Source organism: Juglans regia, chromosome 7 (genome assembly GCF_001411555.2).
Source record: "Juglans regia cultivar Chandler chromosome 7, Walnut 2.0, whole genome shotgun sequence".
NCBI classification, from domain to species: Eukaryota; Viridiplantae; Streptophyta; class Magnoliopsida; order Fagales; family Juglandaceae; genus Juglans; species Juglans regia.
Window position 1 is genome coordinate 43,596,664 of NC_049907.1, and position 16,665 is coordinate 43,613,328.

Here is a 16,665-nt window from a genome sequence, read left to right on the forward strand (position 1 = left end):
ATAATGCACAACAAAATGCAGTTTTTCTTCAGCGAGTCACTAGATTGAAAAAATGCCCATTGAGGGTTATTTGTCAGTGATGAGGTTAAAAATATGATGACCAAATTCAAATGCTTTAGGCCATATATAGATACTAATTATCTTACAGAGTCTGGAACACTGTTGCTGTATTCACAGGCTGAAAAAGCATATCCGGCAGAGGAATATCATAATCCTCAATCTTTGAGAAGTTCTGCATGCCAATTAACAGATCATAAAACCTAGAGTCCCCTCAACAAAAATAAAAAGAAAAAGAGAGAAAAAATTCTTCCATCAGAACCAAGCTATAAGTAATATACCTTGATAAAAACAGGTCGATGGGTCCACAAAGACTCATGCCACCTAAACCACATCTCAAGAACAAAACTTGTGATTTTTGCATTTACTGCATCAAAAAGGAGGGCATAACATAAGGTTATGCATAATCTATTAATTCATAAGAAGGTAATACATACATAACACATACATATACACAGACATGTAACACAAAACTGCACTAACCTGCATCCACTGAAGTCCATGCGTCCAATATCCACAAGATCTTTTGATGTGGTAAAAATATTTGGGGAGGTCTTGATGAGAAGGTCAACGAAAATTTCAAGCCAGATTCCAGAAGGTTAGATACAGTACCCAAAGCCTGTCATGAAGGAAAAGCAAATAAATTGCAGACCAAACATATAACGATCAAGTAAAAGTTCATTGCTAAACGAAGTTGTAAATAGAAAGTAGGGAAAAAAGGAAGACCAAGAAAAAAAAATTAAGGGCATTCCAATTTAATAAAGCGGAATAACAGTTGAGCTTGTTCAATTGAAAATCATTCAATCCAAACATTGTTGGCCACAAGCAGCATATCAGATATATTCCTAAATAGAAGTGCAAATGCATGGGCAGAGGTAATTATATTTTAATTTAACTAGGAACAAACATATATTTCATGACCAAAAACTGATATCATTGGGCCTCAGCCCGTGGGCCAATTAAATAACAAGAGAAAGGTGGGCCCTGTATGGAGGAGATGGGAAACATGCCATGCAAGCTCATCGACAGAAGGGTACCAACCAACGGCGCCAGAGATGGTTCCGATGGTCTCGTTGCAGGCAGAGGAACCGCCGGCAGTGGTGGAGAGGGAGGATATGGTAGTGGTGGAGTCGACAGAGATGGTAGTCTCGGCAGCAGTCACGGGTTTTCAAACTCCCTTATCGTCAGCGAATAGTTTCTTGGCACGGAGTGGACAAAGAGGACTAACAAAGAGTAGAGATGAAGGGAGTGGAAGTTTTTTTGGTATCTCCTCCAGCGGGTATGGTTGTGAGCCAAAGGTACTAGACACGGGTGATCCACCTCCCTTACCGTTGGCCGGCTATTCTCCTGCATACTATGGATAGAAAGGGCCAATGGGTAGCTTAGAAGAAGGGGAACTAGAGCTTGCGATGGTTGGAGGTGTCGGGGACGTCAACCAGATGTGATCTAGATTGGACAGATTTTTAGTCTCCCCAGAGTGGGAAATTCATTACTTGGAGGTATGTAAAAAAAGACTGCCTTGCCTATGTTCTGATCATTTTCCTATTTTGTTGGATTGTGGGGGAATTCAAGGAAGAATGAGATACTTTAGATTCGAGAATATGTGGTTAAAAACTGAAAGCTTTGTGGAATGGGTTAGGCAATGGTGGTCCTCCCATCAGATCCAAGGTACCCCCAGTTTCATTCTTGCAGCTTTGGAATGCGTAGCCTTTTGGTGATATAGGCAACCACAAGAAGTCACTATTGGAGGAGCTTCATGAGGTACAGAGGGCATAGGAGGAACTTGCTCGAAGGATAAAACTAGTCTCAGAACTAGAGAGGATTACCCTATTGGAGGAGATTTCTTGGCGGTAGAAATCTCGGGCTTTGTGGTTGAAAGAGGGTGATCGTAGCACGAAGTTTCTTCATGGTGTGGCAAATTCCCATAGGACAACTAATGTCATTGAGATGATGAATATTGACGGAGTTGTTTGCATGAAGATCCCTGTGATCCAAGAACATGCTGTTGGTTATTTTAAGCAGTTGCTTACCGAGCCAGAGGGATGGAGGCTGGAGATTGATGGGTTTTTCTCGGTTGACAAATTTGAGAAAAGTCTCAAAGCCAATTTTATTGAACTTATTCCCAAGATGATTGGGGTATCGGAAGTTAATGATTACTGGCCCATTAGCCTTGTGAATGGGGTGTATGAGATCATTTTCAAGGTGCTTGCAAATCAACTGGGAGGATTTTTTAGGCAGATCATTACGAAACCACAAAACGCATTTGTATGCTGAAGAATGAATTCCTAGATAGTAGATTAATGGCAGGTTTGGGGGGTGAGATGAGAATTTTGTGTTTTGTTTTAGTGTTCAAAATATTATGTTTTAGTATTATTATTGTTTTGATATTTGAAAAAGTTGAATTGAGATTTGAAAAAGTTGAATTGTTTATTATATTTTGTATGGAGATTTGAAAAATGTGTAATGATGAGATGATATGAGATGAGAATTTTGTGTCTCATCCCATCCCCCAAACCTGCCCTAAAATCTGGTAATTTGGGTCTCTTGTGCAAGTTGGATATGGAGAAGGCCAACGATCATGTTAACTGGGATTTTTGTTGTATTTACTTGGGAGGTGTGGTTTTGGGGAGAGGTGGTGCACATCGAAGTCGCGGTTCTCAGTTTTGGTGAAGGCTGCCCAGTTGGTTTTTTTAATAGCTCCCGAGGTCTAAGGCAAGGGGATCCCCTATCCCCACTTCTCTTTGTCATAGTCATGGAGGCATGTGGCAGAATGATTTCAGCGATGGTTAACAGTGGGTTTTTGGTTGGTTTTTCGGTTGGTGACATACATCGAGGTACTCTTCACATTTCTCATTTGTTGTTTGCAGACGATACCCTTAATTTTTGCGAGGTAGATCTAAACTAGATTCAAGCACTAAGGGCACTTCTACTTCGCTTTGAGGTTGTTTCTGGGTTGAAAGTGAATTTATCCAAGTCAGAGTTGGTTTCAGTTGCAACGTTTGTAACATCTGGCTGGTCGATAACATTGCTGGTTGTAAGGTCTTCTCTTTCCCTATGAATTACCTTGGCCTTCCTATGGGGGCCGCCTCCAAGGCCAAAACTATTTGGGATGTAGTAATTGAGAAGATTGGCAAGTTAGAAGAGATTATATCTCTCGAAAGGTGGTAGGATTACTCTAATCAAAAGCACTCTTTCCAATCTATCTACTTCTTTTTTTATCCTTGATCCCAATTCCAGCGAGTGTGGCAACACGTATTGAGAAACTTCATCGTCACTCCCTTTGGAGCGGACTTGGAGATGAATTCAAATTTCATCTGGTCAAGTGGAACAAGATATGATCCCCAATCTCACCTGGTGGTTTAGGAATTAGAAATCTGAGGGTTTTCAACGGAACTTTACTTGAGAAATGGTTCCAACGTTATAATAAGGAACATGAAGCTTTATGGAAGTCGGTGACTGATTAGAAATATTGAGGCTTGTTTTGTTTTTTTTTTTTTTGGGGATGGTGTTCTAAGGAGGTAAGTGGGATTTATGGTGGTATATGGAAGCACATTAGTTGAGGGTGGGGAGTGTTTGCCCGCCATACTAGAATTGTGATGAGAGATGGCTCAAGAACTAAATTATAGCATGACAAATGGTGTGGAGATAGAGCTCTCAGGGACTCATTCCCTACACTGTTCATACTTGCACGTGAGAAAAAAGCTTCAGTGGCGGACCTCATGAAGAGGGATGGTGATTTACTCCAATGGAATGTGAGCTTCACTAGGGCGGCCCAAGATTGGGAAGTCAACAATTTTGTAGATTTCTTCCAACTCTTATACTCCATGAGACCGAGCACTAAAGGAGCTGATACTTTGTGGTAGATACTTGCCAGAAAAGGTATATTTTTAGTTCGTTCTTTCTATAAGGCCCTCACACAACCGCAAAATAATCACTTTCATAAAGAAGAATTTGGAGAAATAAGGCGGCGGCATTTTTTGCATGGACCATGTCTTTGGGATAGATTTTGACAAATGGATAATTTATAGAAACGCGGGGTGATAGTGGTGGAATGATGTTGTGTAAATAAAGTGGTGAGACTGTGGACCCTCTTCTACTACATTGCAAGATTGCTAGAGTGTTATGGGTCAATGTATTCAAATGGGTAGAGCTAGCCTGGGTTATGCATGCTACAGTGGTCGAACTTCTGGCATGTTGGACGAGCCTTGGTGGTATTCCACAATTCTCAGCTATGTGAAAGATGACTCATATTTGTATTCTATGGTCCATTTGGCAAGAACTAAATGACCGGACGTTCAAAGGCAGGGCACGTTCATTGGAGGAGATTAGATTACTATTTGTTAGAACTCTATTTCTTTGGGCCAAAGCTATAGATTTCAATGGCCTCGATTTTTATGATTTTCTTATTTCTATTAATTCCTCCAAAATAGATGTTATCTCTTGTATACCCCTTATGTACTTGGGTTATGCCTATTCGTATTAATATAATATAATCGTTTACCTATAAAAAAAAACATAAGATTCTTTTAGCTTTAAAAATCAGAGTCAACTCTAGTCTAAAATCAACCAAAGTAGACAAGATTAGTATCTACTAGATCCTTTCGAAGTCAGGGACTTGTAGCTGAACTTCCGCTAAGACATCAATTTCAGTTATATCAAACAGATACCAAAGATTTCCTGAGAACAGTCTAATTTTAACATCTTACCAGCTGTAAACCTTTGGGATCAACCAAAAGGATAGATGAAAGCTCCTGCAGTAACTCCAAATCAAGCAAAAAACTTGTCCTGTCAGTTAGAGGAAGTGTGTCCTGCCAGCTTTCAAACCCAGACTTCCCACACAAAACTTCAGGAAAGAAGGAACAACAAGCAGATGAATCTGCCTCGGAACTTGCATGCTTGGTAGAGCTTTCCTCCAATTTTTGCCTTTTGTTTTCAAATACTTTTTGGATCATCTGCAAGGACCAATATTATTTCCCACAAGAGAGGAGTTTGTTAACAATGGCTGTAGAGAAGCTAGAGCACAAACCTGTCGCATCTCCTCCAACTGCTGAACAATAGGGACCTCATCTTGATCATGATCAAACTTGTTCATGATATATAATGACATGGAAACACCTGTATAAATACGGAAACATAAAAGAAATTGTATTGGTATCCAAAACCAAACAGGAGGATATACAATAGAACTGAAAAGAAGAGTAAAGCATATTATAATGTATTGTTAAATCATTAATTGTTCCATAATCTTAAGCTGATGGGAAGATATTAGAATATAAATTAAAGCTAATTATTTAGATTCAAACAGTATTTTTTTTTTTGGATCAGTAAATAAGAATTTTATTAAAATAGGCGAAGTTAAGTACATATGCATGACTGTCTAAAGATACAATCATATACATTCATGCCATTAAAGTCTATTACAATCGATCAATGGAATGAAGTATTAAGCAAAAAAAAGTTCTAATCTTGTCCATTGTCCGTTCATGATCCTCAAAACTCCGACCATTCCTCTCCATCCATATGCGCCACTATAAACAGATTGGTATCATCTTCCACATAGCTACAATTTGAGAGTTACCTCGAATGCCCTGCCAGCTGGGCAAAAAGTCAATGACCCCTAGTGGCATCACCCAATGAAGCCCCACTCTAGCAAAGATATCATTCCACAAGCTCATGGCTACATCACAATGCAATAATAGGTGATCAGCAGACTCCCCACTTTTCTTACACATATAACATCAATCCAACACAATGACCCGGCGTTTCCTTAGGCCTCGTTTGGTTCCTTGACTGCACTTAGCTCAGCTGAGTTCGGTTCAGATTTAGACCTCTTCTAATATCCAAACACCCAACTATCAAATCACTAACTCATCTCAACTCAAAACCTCTTAACACGTGGAACCCACAACATTTTTAAACTCAACATTTCTTTACAGGTAGGACCCATGACCTTTTTCAACTTCTCATAAATACATCTAAACTCATCTTAGGTGGGCCCCATAGAACTCACTTCACCATCTCAACTCACTACTATTTATAGAGAGCTCAACTCAGCTCAACATCCAAGCGTAGCCTTAGATTACCTAACGTGAGTATCTTCCCTAATGAAGCTGTCCATACAAAAAAAAAAACAAACTTTTAAGGGTAACTTAGGGGCCGTTTGGTTTAACAGATGGTCTCAACTCATCTCATTGCAACATCCAAACACCATTCAAACACAAATATTTTTCAATTTCAAATTTCAACTTTCAACTTTTTCATCTAATCATTACCCAATCATTACAACTTTATTGATCATAAGCCTTTTGTGTTCAAGAAGGATAGTGTGAAGTGGAGGATAACAGAGTGCAATCGCCGTGTGGTAAAGTATATCTCTGTCGATCATGATGCTCTTTTGTGGTTGGCTTCTATGGTGAAGGATTGTGTGGGTACAGTGGGCTCTTCTGAATTCCTCAGAACTCGTAGAAAAGGGAATCAAGTGATTCTGGTTCAAAGGGGAAAAAATTTCCATGGCAACTTCCTTTCCATATCGGAGTTTGGCCATGAGAAGAAGCGAGGCTTGGTAGTGGTGCCAGAAGGTTGGAAGGGGGAGGGATGGAGGAACTTCGGCAACACCTTAAAAGAACTTTCTTCATCCTCTAGTGTGGGCGAGGAAGTCAGAGCCAGAGGTGGCTTGGGATGGCGGGATCTGGCAGGGAAGTCGAAGGAGCTTGGTAAAGGAGGTGGTCCTCCACAGTTGTTCTCAACAGTGTCGTTGGCGCATCATGCAACTCCTCAGTCTTACAATGAGGTTCTCCTAGGGCAAAAGGCGTTACCTCGAGCCACAAAGCCTGCAGAGAAGGCAGGCCTGCCAGGTACAGGAGACTTTCCCATTTCGGCAGTGGCACAGAGTAGAGAGGGGGATGAAAGAGGGATGCTTGTTGCAGACTTTGGAGGAGATGGAAAATAGAGTAGAGTGTCTGATGGAGTTTATTACGTTGATAAAATGGTGCGTTAAGGGTAAGGATGTTATGGAGTTGGGCATGGGCATGGGCTTGGGACGGGGGAAAGGGCCGGATGTTTTAAAGGGGTTTAATGAAGCTGGGCCGTCTAAGGGTCATGGGCCGAAGAGTTTATGCCCAAAAGTTTGGAGTGCCAAGAATCGGGATTCGGCTGATATCTGGGTCTCGGGACACGGCAGCTCCTCCGTGCCCCGATGGACCCAGTTCCAGTACAAAAACTATCGATGGTTGCCGACAACCTTCTTGGTGGGTCAACACAACCACATCGGCGGGAGGATGAGGCTGTTTTAGTAAAACACAATGTTGGGTCCGTTGGTGGGTGTTCAGGGTGTTCAGGGTGTTCTCATAGGAGCCCATCCCAATGGTGGAAGCACCCTCTCCAGAACTTGTTACATGGGTGGGTGACCAGCCCCTTGTGGATGGCGAGGCAGTGGGAGGCTCGGGGAGTTTACAACATGCAGTGGAGAGATTGGTACTCTCAAATGGCTTTGAAAAGCGAAAAATGGGTGGCTTTCTAGTTGGCGGATTCACAGAGGCTATGCAGTCAGTTAGTGGTCGATGAGACAGGGGTGATAAGAACGAGCCGGGTAGTCCTACCCCACTTTGTGTTATTCCACCTATTCCCACATCTTCGGATTGGGTGCTAAAAAAGGTGGCGGAGTTACAAGGGTTTGTGGGGATTTCCTACGAAGGTTATGAAAAGCAATTTAGGGCCCTCTTAGTTGCTGTTGAAGCAGGTAGACCATCGGCAATGAAGTTAGCGAGCTGAAAAGATTGACATGTTCTATTAATTATGATAACAAGGATAGTAGTAGTGGGAGGGGAAGGTTGAAGGGGCGGGGGAGTTGTTTATTTTATGAAGCCTAGAATCTTATCGTGGAATGTAAGGGGGATTAATGATGTAAACAAGTGACTTCGCATTAGATCCCTCATTCATAGTTGGAAAGCTGATCATTTATGTCTTCAAGAGACTAAGCTGGGCTATGTTGACAAAAATATTATTCGAAGCCTATGGGGGTGTTCTTATGTGGGGTGGAGTCATTTAGCTTCTTTGGGTGCCTTTGGAGGGGTGTTGCTTATGTGGGATACAAGAGTAGTGGAGTTAGTAGAGGACTGTATCGGGAATTATTCAGTGGCTGGGTCTTTCAAGAATATTGAGGAGGTGGGCTCTTGCGGGTGTGTATGGTCCTAACGCAAATCGAAAAAGGAGCTCTTTGTGGGAGGAACTGGCGGGTATGTATTACTTATGGGACTTACCTTGGGTCCTATGCGGGGACTTTAATGTTGTTCGATTCCCGTGTGAGAGGGAGGGGGCTACTTATTTGACAAGGTTAATGGAAGACTTTTTGGAGCTGATTTTCGATCTGAACTTGATTGATCTTCCTTTGATTGGGGGATGTTTCACGTGGTCGAATGGTAGAGGAGGGGTCAAGGTTGGATAGATTTTTAGTTTCTACTTCTTGGGAGACACATTATCCGGACCTAAGCCAGAGGAGATTGTGGGGGCATTCATGGTGGTAGGCGCTATTTCAAATTTGAGAATGTGGCTGCAAATGGTTGGTTTTGTGAAAAGGGTGAGGGATTGGTAAACTTCCTATTCTTTTCACGGTACCCCCAGTTTTATTGTGGCTGGTAAACTCAAAGCCCTTAAGCTGGACCTAAAGAAGTGAAACATGGAGGTTTTAGACACATGGATGAACAAAAAAACCTCCTTTGGGATGAGTTACATTCTTTAGAAGGCGTGGTAACCGAGGAGTCCACGTTGAGAAAGATTGAGGAAGGTTTTGTTGTTGGAAGAAATTTCCTGGAGACAAAAATCAAGGATGACATGGTTGAAGGAGGGCGACAATTGTACTAAGTTTTTCCACAAAATGGCAAATTCTCACAGGCGTAATAATGCTATTGAAGTGATCCAATCAAGTAACACGGTGTACCAATCCCCTGGCAGATATACAGGACCATGTTGTGAACTATTATGACGATCTCCTCAAAGAGACAGCAGTGTGGTGTCCTAAACTGGAAAGGTTGTTCTTTGATCAGCTGGATGCGAGCGCAGCTAGTTGGTTGGAGATACCATTTGAGGAAGCTAAAGTGCTACAAGTGGTGAGTGGTATGTGCAAAGATAAAGCCCCGAGCCTGGATGGATTTTCTTTGGCCTTCTTTCAAGAGTGTTGGACATAGCAAAGGATGACATGATGCGGGTTTTTCATAGTTTCATCTGTGTCACAAGTTTGAGAAATCCCTTAACGCTACATTCATCGCCCGCATCCCGAAGATAGTGGGGGCCATTGAGTTGAAAGATTTTCATCCTACTAGTTTGGTTGGCGGGATTTATAAGATCATTTCAAAGGTGTTGGCAAATTGTATGAGCTTGGTGATGGAAAAAATTATCTCCAAATCTCAAAATGCTTTTGTAAGGAGTAGGCAGATCTTGGATTCAGTTTTAATTGCAAATGAGTGTTTGGACAGCCGGTTGAGGGATGGCATTCCGGGAGTCCTTTGCAAGCTGGATATGGAAAAGGCATATGACCACGTGTGCTGGGATTTTTTGCTTTATATGTTGAGCAGATGTGGCTTTGGGGACAAGTGGTGTGGATGGATCAAACATTGTGTTTCGACTGCTCGGTTTTCTGTATTAGTTAAAGGTCAGCCTTGTGGTTTTTTTCAGAGTTGAGGGGTTTGAGACAAGGGGATCCGCTATCTCCTTTCCTCATTATTGTAGTCATGATGGCGGCCGCTGTTAGGGGGGGTATTCTTGCTGGTTTTGCAGTGGGTAACACCAATAACGAGGCTTTATCCATCTCTCATTTATTATTTGCGGATGATACTCTTATTTTTTGTGATGCAAACATCGGACAGATTTCAAGCTCTAAGAACTGTTCTATTGTAGTTCGAAACTGTTTTGGGACTAAAGGTGAACTTGGGTAACTCGGAATTGGTATCGGTGGATGAGGTGGCGAATATCAACCTTCTAGCTGAGTAGTTGGGATGCAAAGTGGCTACTCTTCCTATGAAATAACTTGGACTACTTTTGGGAGCTTCTTTTAAAGCAAAAAACATTTGGGACGGTGTCGTAGAGAAGGTAGAGAAAAGGTTGTCAGGTTGGAAGTGGCTCTATCTTTCAAAAGGTGGGAGAGTGACCCTCATTCAAAGTACCATTTCCAATCTTCCCACGTACTTTCTTTCCTTATTTCCTATACTAGTGGGGGTGGCTAACCGGATTGAAAAGATATTTAGAGCCTTTTTGTAGGGAGGCATGGGTGATGATCATAAATTTCATCTTGTGAATTGGCAAAAAGTGTGCAGTCCGAAGGAAGCAGGAGGTTTGGGGTGTGTAACTTGATCACTTTAACAAAGCCCTTCTTGGGAAGTGGTTGTGGAGATTCTAGTTGGAAGGGACTTCATTGTAGAGAATGGTTGTGGGTTGGAAGTTTGGTTGTGATTGGGGGGGTTGGTGTTCCAAGGAGGGTAGGGGGTCGTATGCTGTGAGTCTTTGGAAATTTATTCGAAAGGGGTGGATGGTGTTTGCAACACATATTAACTTTGAGGTCGGTGAGGGTACAAGAGTTAGATTTTGGTTCGATGAATGGTGTGGTGAGAGAACTCTTTCTTCAACTTTCCAGGTGTTTTCAGATTGGCTGGAAGTTAGCAGGCCGCTGTCTCAGATGTGTTGTGCCGAGCTAACGGTTCAGTGCATTGGAATATGATCTTTTCTAGAAATACGCAGGATTGGGAAGTTGAGGAAATAGCAGGTTTTTTCAGCTTGCTTTATTCCAAGAGGGTTGGTGGTAATGGGTGTGATAGAATGGTGTGGAAACCTTCGGGGAGTAAAACATTTTCTGTTAAATCCTTCTTTAAGGTGCTGTCAAATTTTCAGCCCATTGTGTTTCCATGGAAGGTTATTTGGAGAGTTCGTGTGCCTCTCAAAGTTGCTTTTTTTACTTGGACAGCAGCCTTAGGTAAGATTTTGATGGCTGACAACTTAAGGAAACGGGGGATGATCATCATGGAGTGGTGTTATATGTGCAAGAACAATGGCGAATCAATTGACCATCTTCTTCTACATTGCGAGGTGGCAAGGGAGCTATGGGATGGCATACTTAGTAGAGCCGGGCTGTCTTGGGTTATGCCCAAGAGTGTAGCGGAGCTCTTAGCTTGTTGGAATAGGCATCATCGTAGCCCTCAACTGGCTGTGATGTGGAGGATGGCTCCTTTGTGCTTATTATGGTGTATATGGATGGAAAGAAATGAGAGGTGCTTCATCAGCAAGGAGAGAGCTAGGCGGGAATTATGAATTTTTTTGTCCTTTCTTTGGTTCAATGGCATTCAGCTATAGTTTTAAAGTGGGAATGTTCATGTGTTTTTGCTTTCTTTTCAGCTTTCTAGAATGTAATTAGGTCTCTTTTGTATACTTCCTATGTATATAGGATTTTCCTAGTTTTGATCAATGAAATTTCTTACTTATCAAGAGAAAAAAACAACTTTCTCAAACTTCCAAACAAAGCACAAAAAACAATTCAATTTTTTCAAATCTCAAAATAAAAATAATATTATAATATTATATTATAATAATATTTTAACTTTAAAATATTTTTATTTAATTTTTCTCTCATTTCCCAAAACTCCATAAAACATCTTAACTCAAAAAATTTCACTATTATTCACATATTTCTCATCTTATCTCATCTCATCTGAGTGACCAAACAAGGACCTCGTTTGTTTTCACAACTCTTCTCAACTCATCTCATCTAATTATTACAACTTTCTCAAATTTCCACAACATAAAATAAACAATTCAAGTTTTTCAAATCATAAAACAAAAATAATATTAAAAAAATATATTCTAACAATATTTTATTCAACTTTCATTTGGAAAAACAAACCAGGCTTAGTCTTCCATATGTTCTTTCATGGGAATGTACTTGTGGAGTGTGTCATAAGGGACTTATGGTACAATTGTACAGTAAATCTCCCCTCCATTCACTCTATAATTATACACAAGATTGAAGAAATCTATAAATGTGTCAATTTCCCAGTCTTGGGCAGCTCTTAGGAAAATGATATTCTATTGAGGATAAAAATTAACCGACCCTTGGAGCGAAGAAGGTGGAGCAGCAGCTGAAGTGTTAAAAAAACTCTGATGGGAATTAAAACCAAATATAAATGGCAAACCCTGAAACTTCTAGCCAGTCAGTTCACCAAGAATATGGGGTTTTGTTTTCTGAAATTGTTCTGCCAACACACCCATATATGTGGACATCCCCCACATCACATGACTAAAACCAACCGCATAAAAAAATAATAACAACAAAAGATAGAATAATAAATCTATATGCCCAAAGTTTTCTGGAAAGTAAAGGGAAATTTTAAAATGGTATGTTAATGTTTTAAACTTTAAGCTACAACACCTTAGCATTCAAATAATATATCCTAGTATAACGTCAAAGAAGCGTGGTCATACCTTGCATCGCGAGAAAGCGAAGTTCGGGATTTGATGATGCAACAGTCTCAATCAGACTTCTATTCACTGTTACATAAATCATTTCAATAAGAGGGAAAAAAATTTCATTAACTCAAAGATAGTATTTACTTTCTTTTCGGATAAATACATGTCAAAACTTTGATATCCAAGGAAACACAAACAGTAGATCAGAATGTTATACCCTGTGCCCAAGATTTTGACTTTGTTGGCCAAAGCAACTCACAAAGTAATGAAAGCTGATGCTGCTTATGATATAAATTAGAAGAAGGCGGCAAATATGGATGACCACCATGAACCCAGAGCAGAGACTTCTCAGAATGAAAACTCCAAGAAGAGACTTTGGCCATATTCTCCAGCTTCTTGCTTTCCCTCTATGCCGAGCAAAGTGAAAGTAATCAAAGTCATGCACATTACAGGAACTGGCTAGAAGACAAAATGCAGCATTATTATGGTTTGCTTACCAGCACAATATCAATTGCTTCTGGACAGATATCATTCAATTTTTCCTTCAATTTTGCAGCATCCTTCATCAAAGACCGCCATGAAATTAGGAGCTGCTCAACATTTGATGACATAACACCATTCCAGAACTGTATGTGATCTTCAAGAAGGTCAGTGTACAACTGAATCAGCACATCAAAAGAAGGAGACTCCACAAACATAAATGGTGGATCAACAAATTTATGAAGGATATCCTCCTCCATTACTCGCAGAGATTTCAAAATTGGTACGAAGAACAGAGCTTCATCCTGCTCCATCAATTGTGCAGATTTCAAAACTGGGTTGAAACACCGAGCTTCACTATAGTCTTGGCAGCTCTCGGCATTCCATTGTTGATAACTAACCCGCAGTGGACCTAGGCAGTTAATGGCATTACTTAAATATTTACTGCCCAACTTGCTCATGTCACTTGATGCAGCTAAATCAACCAACTCAAACGACAAGATAGGTATAGGCTCCATGTCAAAATCTACTTGGTAAAGTGACGCAACCTCATGGCGTCGGCGAGAAACGTAGTTCCAAATTGGATGCTCCATGACCTGCTTGATTAAAGTCAAAAAAGAACTAAAACACTGACAGAATGGCTGCAATCGAGAACTAAACCAGCTAAACCAGAGAATATAAAGATCAATATCACTTTCAGTGGCTTGTTCAAAGGTCCAGTTAGCAGCAAATAGTAGCATCTTATTAGCCAATGCCAAATCAAGTTCAGTTCTACCAAAGTTTGAAACTGCACCCGTTGAAGCCCTGGGAAATATCATCTGTTCTAACTTCTTTACATTTAGAAAGTGAGTTCTTGCATGGCCACAAGCAGTTGATGTCTTGTCCACAGGGTACCCAATCCTAGCAATTTCATACGATGCACATCGAGTCCCCAGGAACTCCAGATACATGCAGTTTTGTTTCACACAAGCTTCTTTTGAGTACCATATAAAATCTCTTATTTTCAATGGCATTGGCCATCCTCCAGGCAAACACACAGAATGTGCCAATGATGAATCAGACAATTCTATAACTTGTAAATAATCATGTTTAGCCTGACTAATAATATTCCCTCCTGCCTCACATAAAGAAGAAAGATATGTATGCTCCCAACTGACATGGAGACTCCACAGAGGCTGATTACCATTCATTAGAAGCTGCTGGAGTAACTGAACCCAACGTGCCAGCTCAAGATACGTAATGTAAATATTGAGGCGTGATCCTTCATCCCTAGCATAGATGTGTGCTTTGGCCATCGACTCAACCAATCTACCACCAGGAATACCTGATAGAATGAGAAATCGCTCCACATCTTTTAGTTCAATCTGCTTAGAGCTGTACCCACTTCCCTCATCCAGTAACCAATATGGCTGCATCATAAATATTTCAACTCCTCTATTTCGCATTGATCGTGAAACTTCACCATAGTTCGGGTTAACAGTAAGGAACATTCGAAAATTAGGGTGTGGACGGAGAACCAATGGTTTTCCATCAACAATTCCACACTCGTTAATCATAATTGAGCCAGATGGCTCCACTAAAGAGTTGATTCTGTCAAGAACCTAAACAAATAAAGAAGAATTAGATGACCAGATAAATATGCATTAGTTACAATCAAATTCATCTCCAAAAGAAGACACAATAACAAGATATCAGGAGAATAAATGTCATCAAATCAAGAACATGTCACATACTGTAGGGTTACAAAGATTTGCGTTCTCCAGAACAATCCATTCTCCATGTTCTATAGATTTTATCAGCGGTCCCATAACCCATTCAAACTTGGCAGAAATTGGCCTTTTCCGATTACCGTCTTGCAACTTCAAAACCATCTTCATGGCTCTATCAAGATCCATGCTTGACCATGACACAGGTAGAACATTTCCCTTATGATCCAACTTTAGTTGTTCAATGATCTCAACTAACATACCAAGAGAATCAACCATTCTCTTCCACTTCTCCGCATACAAAGAAGTAGATCCTGATACAAAATCATAATCCATGCTAGATAAAAAGGCAATCCATTTCGTAATTAACAGATCTTTTCTTTTGCCCATAAATGTTTCCTTTGAGGAGTCCAATTGCATACAATAATACTCTTTAACATAGCACTCAACTTGATCAGCAACAATGCGAAAATTTCGGAAGGCATCATATTGCTCAAAGCATCCAAGTAATTCAGATATATCAGTCGCAGCTGAAAGATTTAATTCATGCAGTACACTGCCAGTGAGCTGAGCAAGCAACCTTATCAATGAGGTCTTACCAGATGAAGGTGGACCCATCAAGATGCACAGCCATTGATGCTGCACACAATGTGCTGCAGCTTCCAAGCATTGACGAATTCCGGGAATAATTTTAAGCTGACTACTTGGCATTTTAGATGATTGAACATAGTGCCTTTTAATGGCAGTTTTCCCCACAATTAAGTATCGAGAATTAAGCTGAACCCGCGGGAAAGGATTTATAAATGGCTTGACCTCAAAAACCTCCTCATATAGCCGTAGGATCTCTCTGCGGTCAGCTGCTGTACGCATTCTTTGAATGTACAGAATGTTGAGGAAGCAATAATCTCTTAAGTTCTCTGGTGTACCTAAATTAAAGAAAACGACTCTTAAAAAACCCAAATTATTTTGAAAACAAATATAGATTCATAAAGAATCAATCAAATTAGAAGAAACAAGACATAGAACCTTGTATTATCTGACACGATCGAATCACATCACGCAGATTAAACTCCCAAGGTGAGCCATCCTGTGCAAACTTGTGATACAGCATAGTGTCTTCATGCAATCGTTTGTTAAATAGTATCAGTTTTGATAGCATAGGCCTTGGGATTGAAGGATAAAGTGAACTACAGATGAAAAGATGGTCATCCTCAACTAACTCATCCACGTAAACCTGAAACCCATGAATATTAAACAGAGCATCAGTTTTGCACATGATATTACATCCACAGTGGAAATGACGTCTAGACAAACATACCTTAGTAAAACGGTTGAGGAAGGATTTTGGAAGTCCTTTTCTGCCACCACCTTGATGGGAAGGATTTTGACATGCAAAAAGTCTAAAAGACGAGGGGCACTTAAAGGTGAGACCCAGTTCTGGGATAAAGACCTCAGCACGGTGATCAAGAATAGCATTCAAACCCTACACACCAATGAATTTCCATCAATGAGGAATGTTCTCATTTAAATAAATAATATATAACTGAAAAATACTCTGAAGCAGTAATTTCAGAAGAGGCATCAACAAAATAATAAAATGATAAAAGAGGTTCAAGACAGTACCTCTAACACAGATTGGGGAGCAAGATTGAGTTCATCAAGCAAAACCCAACACCCTTCCTTCAAAGCCTATAAAGGAAGAAAGAAATTCAATATATTCTAAAGCCAGTTAGAGACAATAAACGTTTAAGATAATACTACATTTTAACCTGCAATAGGATCCCATCAGACCATGCAAACTGTATTCCTTCTTCTCTGTCAATTGGTAAGTCTGATCCCAACAAGTCCATTATATCAGTCTGCACAAGAAGCATGACTACTAATAGTACGACCCAGTGGAAAATATTGCAGATCATGAGAGATATATAGAAAAAGAACAAAGAAAAGAAACATAGGACGGAGAAATTCTGAGAGC

The 16,665-nt window shown here is 40.4% G+C and overlaps 1 protein-coding gene across 1 annotated transcript in view; it reads right to left on the reverse strand.

The window, feature by feature from the left end:
* Positions 1-16,665, reverse strand: part of LOC109002003 (midasin) — a 67,051-nt gene that overhangs the window by 21,404 nt on the left and 28,982 nt on the right. Inside the window, exons 29-41 of the mRNA XM_018979557.2 lie at positions 16,460-16,549; positions 16,314-16,379; positions 16,009-16,173; positions 15,717-15,924; positions 14,718-15,616; positions 13,002-14,585; positions 12,722-12,911; positions 12,520-12,585; positions 5,084-5,172; positions 4,764-5,009; positions 541-676; positions 339-424; positions 147-232 (exon numbers count right to left, since the gene is read on the reverse strand). Of these exons, the coding sequence (XP_018835102.1) occupies positions 147-232; positions 339-424; positions 541-676; positions 4,764-5,009; positions 5,084-5,172; positions 12,520-12,585; positions 12,722-12,911; positions 13,002-14,585; positions 14,718-15,616; positions 15,717-15,924; positions 16,009-16,173; positions 16,314-16,379; positions 16,460-16,549 (3,911 nt within the window). The remainder of the gene's footprint in view (positions 1-146; positions 233-338; positions 425-540; positions 677-4,763; positions 5,010-5,083; positions 5,173-12,519; positions 12,586-12,721; positions 12,912-13,001; positions 14,586-14,717; positions 15,617-15,716; positions 15,925-16,008; positions 16,174-16,313; positions 16,380-16,459; positions 16,550-16,665) is intronic.